Source organism: Teleopsis dalmanni, chromosome 2 (genome assembly GCF_002237135.1).
Source record: "Teleopsis dalmanni isolate 2A chromosome 2, ASM223713v2, whole genome shotgun sequence".
Lineage (NCBI taxonomy): Eukaryota > Metazoa > Arthropoda > Insecta > Diptera > Diopsidae > Teleopsis > Teleopsis dalmanni.
In genome coordinates this window covers 223,627,766-223,638,098 of record NC_051847.1, presented here as the reverse complement: position 1 = coordinate 223,638,098, position 10,333 = coordinate 223,627,766, and the positions used below count along the sequence as shown (strand labels likewise).

At 36.3% G+C, this 10,333-nt stretch overlaps 1 protein-coding gene across 1 annotated transcript; it reads right to left on the bottom strand.

Annotated features, from left to right (window-relative positions):
• Nucleotides 1-8,631: 8,631 nt before the first annotated feature.
• Nucleotides 8,632-9,738, bottom strand: LOC119684541 (protein atonal-like). Its single transcript, XM_038098600.1, has one exon. The coding sequence runs from the start codon at nt 9,639-9,641 to the stop codon at nt 8,673-8,675; it is 969 nt and encodes a 322-aa protein (XP_037954528.1). The 5' UTR covers nt 9,642-9,738; the 3' UTR covers nt 8,632-8,672.
• Between the last annotated feature and the right edge of the window lie 595 nt (nt 9,739-10,333).

Here is a 10,333-nt window from a genome sequence, read left to right as displayed (position 1 = left end):
TGGAAGTTACTCTGTTTTTTACTACCAGTTCAAATATGCTTACCATATATACGAGTAACCTCTAGTGTTTGTAATAATATAATAACTAAGTAAAAACATATGAAAATTGATGCAGTGAATCACAATTTGAGAAATCTTTGTGAAGGTTTTTGGTCGACAAGGACATAAATCCTTTATATATTATTATATGTACTGGTCATTTCAATAAATTGAGATGTATTTAAAAATTAAGTTATTACAAATAGATAGCACTGCAGTACCATCTAACGCAGATTTCAATCAAGAGCAACCATACGCGATTTAAAAGGAAGTTAACAAGAAGTATCTTTCGTTGATGATAGTTACTAAAATTATATATTATCAAGTGTCTATATATTAGATATGAAAATAATAAGTATGATAATTAATGCTTATCATTTGTACCACGGATCATACCATGGACATTATAAAAGTTAGTCCAGGAAGACAATCACTAAGTTATGACGACTACTGAAAAATTTGCAACAAACAAAATGTTTTTAAAAACCTCACAACTGATACTGTTAGAGCGGTTAAAGTCAAATTGTTAATATTGTAGGATTCTGTAGAATTATTATAATTGATGTGTTATATGATTTATATATTATATTTTATTATATTTTAATTTATTTTAAATCATATATTGTATAATTAAATTATTATAATTAATATATTATATAATTCATATATAATATTTTATATGGTTAATATATGGTTAATTAATTTATCTAACTAACCCTGTATAAGATGTAATCAAACCAACGGTTCTAAGTCTTGTTTTTATTGCCTTTTGTTTTTGCGCTCGAGATGAGCAATTTTTTTGTTATATTTTTTGGGCTGCAAGTAAACTCCGTTGGTTTGATGCTGTCTCTTGTTTTTCGATCGCGAACGTGTCAACACACGGGTACACATAAAAAAGTGATTAAACAATCAATAACCGAAATTGTATAAATTCAATTGTATAAATTAAATGAAACCAAAACCCAATTCTAAAAACGTTTATAATTTACATTGTGTTAAAGAAATTGAAATAAAGATCATAAAACCCAATTATAAAAACGCTTATAATTTACATTGGCGACCGTGACAGGACTTTTTGCAATTTCAATAGTGGTTATTAAACTCTAATTTGTTAAAAAATCTAAATATTACCCACGTGTGGTAATCATTTTTTTTTTTTTTATTAAGTTTGTAACCTCGTGTCCGCATCAAGGTCGTGCTCGACATTTAAAATAACAACAACAAGATACCTTTACTTGTTGATTGTATATACTTTCGCTTTTATTGTTTTTGGTTAATTTGTAACCATTAATGTGCGCGTGTGAATACTTTTTCTAACCAGCTATATAGCTAACGTGTGCTAACCATTATAATATATCGTACATCTATATATATATTACATATGTACTATCGTACGTATATACTCTTGTGCAATTGGTGGTTCTCGGTTTAGGTCCGCTAACCTCAAAATAGAATCTCGTGTCCGCATCAAGGTCGTGCTCGACAGTTAAAATAACAACAACAAGCTATCTTTACTTGTTGATTGTACATACTTTCGCTTTTATTGTATTTGGTTAATTTGTAACCATAATGTGCTCGTGTGAGTATTGCTCCTAAACGGTTATATATCTAAAGTGTGCTAACTTTAATAATATCCTACATCTGTACATATATACTATATACTATCGTACGTGTGTACTATTGTGCATTCTATGGTTCTCGGCTTAGGTTCTGCTAAGCGCCAAATAGAACCTCGTGTCCGCATCAAGGTCACGCTGAACAATTACAACAACAACAACAAGTTAACTTACTTGTTGATTACTGGTTAATATTTGCTTCCAATCAGTAAGTGGGCGGATTCGTCAACGTCGCGTCTGACAACAACCACCGTAAGAGCAGTTCAATTTCGGAAAGTTCGCTGCTGCTATTGTGACTTTTCGACTTCGTCAAATCCCTTGCTGTTCTCAAGTATCTACAATTGTTTCAATGGCAACGGCAGAGCCAACCACTACGGCAGAACTGTCAGAACTAAAACAACAGCGAGCCTCGACGAAAGCGAGCATTTCAAGGATCAAGACGTTCGTCAAAGGAAAGAGTAATTCGCTCTCACAACCAGAACTGAAATGTCGACTAGGTATTTTAGAATCATATTTTAAACAAATCTTAGCTTTTCAGACGTTGATCGAGAAATTAGATGCAACTGACTCAGCTAGAGATGAATTAGAAGACCTATACGTTTCCACCAAAATATTAATCATGTCTCAACTGCAGGAAGAGGCCCACAATGCATCAGTGCTAGACGTAACAGCAATGATGCCCACCTCAAGTAAAAAATTACCACTGTTAAAATTACCTACATTCAGTGGTAAGTACTCGGATTATAACAATTTTATTAATTCGTTTCTCCAAATCATAGATCGCGAAATATACCTCACAAATATTGAAAAATTTAATCACTTACTGAACTGCCTTACTGGTCAAGCTCTAGAGACAGTACAGGCATTTCCTATTTCGAATGAAAACTATCCAAAGGCTCTGGATAGGCTTAAATCGCGCTATGACAATAATAGCCTAATCTTCGCCGAAAATATCGCGACACTATTTGATCTACCAGCAGTATCGGGTCAGTCAAGCCAACAACTCCGTAGTCTGGTAAACAATGCATCCGCTTTGTATGGTTCACTCTGTTCGCTAGGTACAGAGAAACAAATATGTGAGGCTCTACTTATCTCGCTAATCATGCAAAAAACGGACGCAATTACACGTAGGAAATGGAATGAATCGCGTAACTTTGACACATTACCCAGTTGGGAAGATTGCTCAAAATTGTTGGATAGACATTGCCAGTTTCTCGAATCACTTGACAGTGGAAACGGCAATCAGTCATCATCACAACGTAAACCTAATAGTCTTAACTCCAAGACTAACAGACGCTCAAAACAATACGCATTTGTTGCATCTACATCTAGCAATTCTTGCTCATTTTGTTCTAGCAATGAACACCTAATACAGAATTGTCATCGTTTTAAGGCACTGGAGGTGGTTCAAAGGTTTGAAAAGGTGAAGAGCCTAAAACTCTGCATAAACTGCTTATCGCCACGCCATCATGTGGTTAATTGTACATCAACGTTTAAATGTAAGGTTTGCGCAAAGCCACATCACACTCTCTTGCATCATTCGCAATTGCCAACGAATATTAAGAGCGCGGGATCATCACGACGCACAGAACACGCTGCTATGCCCAACGACAACGTTGCCAGCCATCCCCATCTTAATATGTCATCGGCCGAGCAAATAATTCTTGCCACTGCATTGGTTTTAGTGAAGGATTCATCGGGAAGTTATCAAGTGGGTAGAGCCTTACTTGATTCATGCTCTCAGGTCAACTTCATAACGGAGGAGTTTTCAAAGAAGCTTAGTTTAGCAAAACATAAACATCGGTTGCATGTTTCCAGTATTGGTAGTTCGTTGACCAACATTAAGTATCAGACGCTCACATCAATCAAATCTCGTCATTCAAATTTTGAACTTGCTTTAAACTTTGGTATTACGAATCACATCGCATATCAACCAAGTTCTGAAATCGATATATCGTCGTGGAAGGTTCCACCAAATACACCTCTCGCCGATGAGCAATTCTTTAAATCCAAGCGCGTTGATCTTTTGCTTGGAGCTGAAAGTTTCTTTGATATTTTGTCTGTCGGTCAAATCAAACTAGGTGAAAATCTTCCAGTACTTCAAAAAACACTATTAGGATGGATTGTATCTGGCAAGTACAAGGGTCAGCCATTTGCATCACCAGCAGCAAAATGCCTATTATCAGTTGAAGATACAGTCTCCGATCAATTAGAAATGATGTGGAAGATAGAGGAAGTGCAATCGGCTTCAAAATCATGGTCACCAGCACATGTTGCGTGTGAGTCATTATATCGTGAAACGGTTCACCAAAATGCGATGGGAAGAATTGTCGTTCGGTTACCATTCAAAGATTCACCAGATTGTCTTGGTTTGACACACAATATCGCCTTGCGCCGTTTTTATTCTGTAGAACGGCGATTGTCATCTAATCGTGCACTGAAGCAAGACTATCAAGAATTCATGAAACAATATCGAGAGCTCGGACACATGACGCGTGTTGAGACTCCGAAAACCAACGAACCTCATTATTATATCCCTCATCATTGTGCTTTAAAACCGTCGAGCACTTCGACCAAGCTGAGGGTGGTTTTTGATGCGTCATGTCCAACAACTTCGCAACGTTCATTAAATGATATTCTACTGGTCGGCCCGACAATTCAGTCGGAGTTATATTTGTTGCTACTTCAATTTCGTTTGCACCGATATGCCTTGACGGCTGACATTGTTAAGATGTACCGACAGATACTGATAGATGAACCAGATCGAAAATTCCAATATATTTTTTGGCGAGATACGGAGTCCGATCCTGTTAGTACTTACGAGTTGAATACAGTCACTTATGGTACTGCATCAGCACCTTTTCTAGCAACCAGGAGTTTGCAGTATTTGGCGGACAAATTTGAAACACAATACCCAATAGGCGCTGCACTCATTAAATCATCGTTCTTTGTCGACGACTTCTTAGGTGGAGCAGATTCCATTGATCAACTCACCAATATCAGACATCAGTTAACGGCCATTCTACAGAAGGGTTGCTTCGATCTTGACAAATGGCATTCAAACCATCATGACTTCATCAGCGATACTACAACAAAGAGTTTGAATCTTGATACAGATACAGTCACCAGCGCCCTAGGCATCAAGTGGCACCAAATGCAAGATGTTTTCCTATTTTCGTTCAATGCGCAACCAGGTCAAATTGTAACAAAACGCACCATTTTATCCCTTGCGTCTTCATTATTCGACCCGCTTGGATTACTAGCACCGATCATACTCGTAGCAAAAATTATGATGCAAGAATTGTGGCTGTTGCGTGTGGACTGGGACGAGTCAGTCCCTCAAAATCTTCACTCAGCTTGGAAAACATTTATTCAAGATCTTACAACGCTTTCATCGGTTAAGGTGCCGAGATACTGCCTATCAATAAACCATCAACAGGTTGATGTACACGGTTTCTGTGACGCTTCAATACGCGCATATGGTTGCTGCATATTTCTCCGATCACAAAACACATCAGGTAAGGTGACGGTCAAGCTATTTACTGCAAAATCCCGTGTGGCACCTATAAAGCGGAAGTCGCTACCTAAACTAGAACTCTGTGGTGCCTTACTTCTTGTCAAACTGTATCAGAAGGTCCAACCAATATTTGCGCAATTTAAGGGTGAAATGTTTTTTTGGACTGATTCACAGATTGTATTACATTGGTTGAAGCAGCACTCATCAACCCTGTCTGCATTCGTTGGCAATCGAGTAGCGGAAATTCAAGATATTACCGCAAATGGGCAATGGAGACACGTTCCTACCCAATCCAATCCGGCAGATGTTGTGTCGCGCGGCTGTAACATCCGCCAATTAACAGAGTCCTGTTGGTTCACGGGGCCGGAATTTTTGTTACTCGCTGATAAATACTGGCCGCATTTGAAATGTCACAACCTGGATATGGAAGAAGTCAATAAAGAGACGCGAAAGGTTGTATTTGTTAACACAAATGAAGACAACTACGTATTACAGGTATTGTCAAGATATAGTTCATACACTAAGATGCTACGAGTAATAGCGCAGGTACAGCGATTCTATCATGTAACCAAGAATAAATTGACGAACGGAGAATGTACCCTCCAACCTATTCAGCTACAAAAGGCATTGCACTGTATTATTTGGGTCATCCAACAGCAATTCTTCGAAATTGATATACAACGCCTACAACGAGGGAACCCAGCCGAAGGTACATTAAAGCATCTAAATCCCTTCGTGGACAATGTATTCGGTTATCAATTACTAAAGGTGGGAGGTCGCCTCGAGCTGAGTGACATCTCAGTAGGCCAACGTCACCCTATTTTGTTGCCGAAGGGCTGTTATTTTGTGGAACTTTATGTTCGGCATGTACACTTGTGCAACTATCATGCAGGCGCAAAGGCACTAATTGCCCTTACTCGACTAAACTTCTGGATAATTAATATTCGAGAAATTGCACGCCGAGTCGTGCACTCGTGTATTCACTGCGTGCGTTATAAACCCAAACTACTTAATCAAATGATGGGTAATCTCCCAATCGAACGCCTCACTCCAAGTCGTCCTTTCGCGCGTACTGCGGTAGATTTTTGCGGTCCGATATTAACGTATCTCCGAATTCGGGGACGGGTTCCATATAAGACCTATATAGCCGTGTTCGTTTGTTTGTCTACAAAGGCAGCTCATCTAGAAGCCGTGTCAGACTTATCTACGGAGGCATTTATTGCAGCACTGAAAAGGTTAATCGGTAGACGAGGGTTACCATCAGACATCTATTGCGACAACGCCACGAACTTCGTTGGGGCTAACAACAAACTAGCAGAGTTAAAAAGAATGTTTTTCGAGAAGTCTAATCAAGTGATGCTGCAGACCTTTTGCAGCAACCAATTCATAAATTTCAATTTTATACCGCCCCGAGCACCTCACTTTGGAGGTCTATGGGAAGCGGCTGTAAAAAGCGCGAAAGGCCATCTGTATCGAACACTATCAAATACTCGACTCACCTTTGAGGAGCTTGGAACAGCACTGATTGAAATCGAAGCTATCTTAAATTCGCGACCAATCACACCTCATTCTTGTGACCCGAGCGATTATGAAGCGCTAACGCCAGCACATTTTCTTATCGGTGGGCCGCTCAAAACTTTATCTGAATCAAGTCCTCAGTATGAAGCTGCTTCATTAATTGATAAATGGTCTCGTATAACCGCAGTCAAACATCACTTCTGGCGCAGATGGTCTAGAGACTATCTGAATGAGCTGCAGATACGCACCAAATGGACAGAAGAACAATCTAACATCACCGAGGGGGTTCTGGTTTTAATCCATGAAGACAATATGCCTCCACAACGCTGGTTGATGGGCCGAATCGTGCATTGCATCAGGGGTCCAGATAATTTGGTTCGTGTTGTTGATGTGCAAACCCCAAAAGGAGTAATACGGCGTCCAATCCACAAACTCGCACTATTACCAATTGAAAATCCTTTCAAGGGGGGCGGGATGTTAGAGCGGTTAAAGTCAAATTGTTAATATTGTAGGATTCTGTAGAATTATTATAATTGATGTGTTATATGATTTATATATTATATTTTATTATATTTTAATTTATTTTAAATCATATATTGTATAATTAAATTATTATAATTAATATATTATATAATTCATATATAATATTTTATATGGTTAATATATGGTTAATTAATTTATCTAACTAACCCTGTATAAGATGTAATCAAACCAACGGTTCTAAGTCTTGTTTTTATTGCCTTTTGTTTTTGCGCTCGAGATGAGCAATTTTTTTGTTATATTTTTTGGGCTGCAAGTAAACTCCGTTGGTTTGATGCTGTCTCTTGTTTTTCGATCGCGAACGTGTCAACACACGGGTACACATAAAAAAGTGATTAAACAATCAATAACCGAAATTGTATAAATTCAATTGTATAAATTAAATGAAATCAAAACCCAATTATAAAAACGTTTATAATTTACATTGTGTTAAAGAAATTGAAATAAAGATCATAAAACCCAATTATAAAAACGCTTATAATTTACAGATACTTAAAAAATAGTTGATACAAATGATATAAACGAATCCATTTAATAAAACTAGTGGAAACTCTTGATAATATCAAATGTTTTAGCTTTGTAAATTTTAATTATTAAACTTAAATAGCTCAAACTTAACTTACTTATGATAACCTCGTTCGTTATAAGTTCAAGTGATTCTAGTAAGATGGCCAAATAAACGTTTGTTGAACTACTATCTTCTTTCTAAGGTATCTTCCAGCTGATATATATAATTTTGCTATCCAATGAAGGTGTTTGAAGGCCTTATCAACAGATGTTAATATAATTATTTTTGAGGTGGGATAAAATTAGAAAGTGTTTGTTTCGTTAATGCTAATGTTTTTCAAAAGTCTTGCGGAAAACTTATAGCTAAGATAGTTTTATAAATTAAAACGTGAAAATTCCATTATTGTTTAAAAGTTTCTCTTCAAAACATCGTAAATGTGGTTCCTGTTTTTAAAGATGATGCGTTACTTTAATTTGTTTTAAAGTTTGGTGAGTAAAAAATCGCTACTATAGCAAGAAGATAAAATAACTACCATATATAACTATTTTTGCGAGTTCTTTCTCGAAAACCAATGGTAGAATTTTTCAATTAAACGAGATCAGAAGTACAAGGAACTATTTTTAAGAAAGAAAAAAAGTAAGTAACTTCACCCAATTTTGAAATCAATTAATTATTAAGATTATTAAGAAGTCAATTTAATTTAGTTAAGTAGTTTTTTAATGAATTATCTTTTAAATCGTTGTCTTCCGGGAAAAATATCTTACACAAAACAATTAAACATTACTAATTAAATTACTAATTAAAATATGAATAAACTATTTTAAATACTATAAAAATATAATACAAAAGAACACTGGTTTTATGTCTACAATATTAAAATACTTTTGGTTATATACATTTTTCTAACAAGTGCAACTAATTATTCAACTAAAAGTTAACGTAACAAATCGCCTAAAGCTGCGATATAGCTCTGTGCCATTTGTAAGGTTTCATGCTTGGAGAGTTGGCGGTCATTTCCCAAACAAGGTAAGTACTGACGTAGCCTATCAAATGCTTGATTCAAATTCTGCATGCGACGACGTTCACGTGCATTTGCGGCTAAGCGGCGTTTGCGTTTAACTACAGGTGAGATTTGTTTTCCACGCTTCCTCTTGCCCATTGTCTTCTCTGTTTCAATATTTGATAACAGCGCATCTTCGGCTTCCTCATCGGCGATATCAAAATTAGAACTCCCACTAAAATCATCCTGTGCGTGGCCAAATAGTAGCATATTTTCATCATCATCATCAACGCTATCGTCGACATCAAAAAGTGCGGAATTATTGAAGTCAAAATTTTGAAATTCTTCGTTATATAGGTGAAGACTCGTCTCGCTGGCGGGACTTTGTTGTGCAGGCATCATTGAAGTAGTAGCAGGAACTGTGTTGTGTTGCTGTTTTCGTGTATATTGACGTTTTGGTTTAGTTGTGGAAGTTGTAGGTACAGTTTTGCATGTGCCCATATTTGAAGAACCCATTATGGGGGTCTGCTGCAGTTCGGCTAATAATTGTTGTGGTTGTTCTAAACTAATGCCAAATTGATTAACTGGTTGTAGCATTTGTTGGCCTGTAGTTGTATTATAAATACTATTTAAATCTACATATTCTGGACTTTCGGAACGATGACTTGCAGGCGACGAAGTAAGCCAGCCATCCGAGGATGCTTGCTCAAAATTGATGAATCCATTTGTTGTTAAAAAATTGTTGGAGTTGCTGAGCGAATTACAATTATATTGGTTTTGTTGTTGCACTGGAGGATTATATGCTGCCATCGGATTAAAATAATTTTCCATAGCATTTGTTTTAAACGCCTGCAGATCTTCTGTTGTTTTGTAATAATAACGATAAACTTCACTGGACGACATATTTAAATTATTTGTAAAAAAATGTTCGTAATAAATTTTATTTAAACTCTTTTATATCCACAAACTCTTAGCGTGCACATCCACTGCAAACTTAAAGGAATCTGACACATTTCACATCCCGCACTGCTATTTATACCTCGGCAAACGCATTTAGTGAATAAAATCTACCTCAACAGGTACGAAACCAGTTACTTCAATCGAGCGAAGGTATTTGTGTTAGTTTGTGATGTGCGACATACGATGTAGTGGTGAATAACGCAGAACTCGTTTTGCTGATTTCTCAGCGGTGGTTGGCTTCAGCTTGAGCGGTTTTATGTGTTGGAATCTCACAGAAACAGCAGCACGTGCTCGCAATTCATGGCATAGCCAATGGAATGGACATAGTAACATGTTGTTTGTGTGTGATGGAAAAGATTTGCTTATTTTTGATTGGTCAATAAGCGTGAGAAATTAATTGCTTTTCGTTGCAAATAAAATAAACAGGAATTATTGAATTGTTTTCACAAGTTTTAACAAAAAAATAAAAATTAAAATAAGTTTGTATATATTTGCATTAAATGTTTTTTTTAAGTCTAACTTTGTTCAAAGTAATAATAAAAACAAAATTATTTTTTAAAACAAAATTATTTTTTAATTAATAAAGCCTTAATAAAATGCTTTGATTTTAAATTAAAATAAATTAAACTAAAATA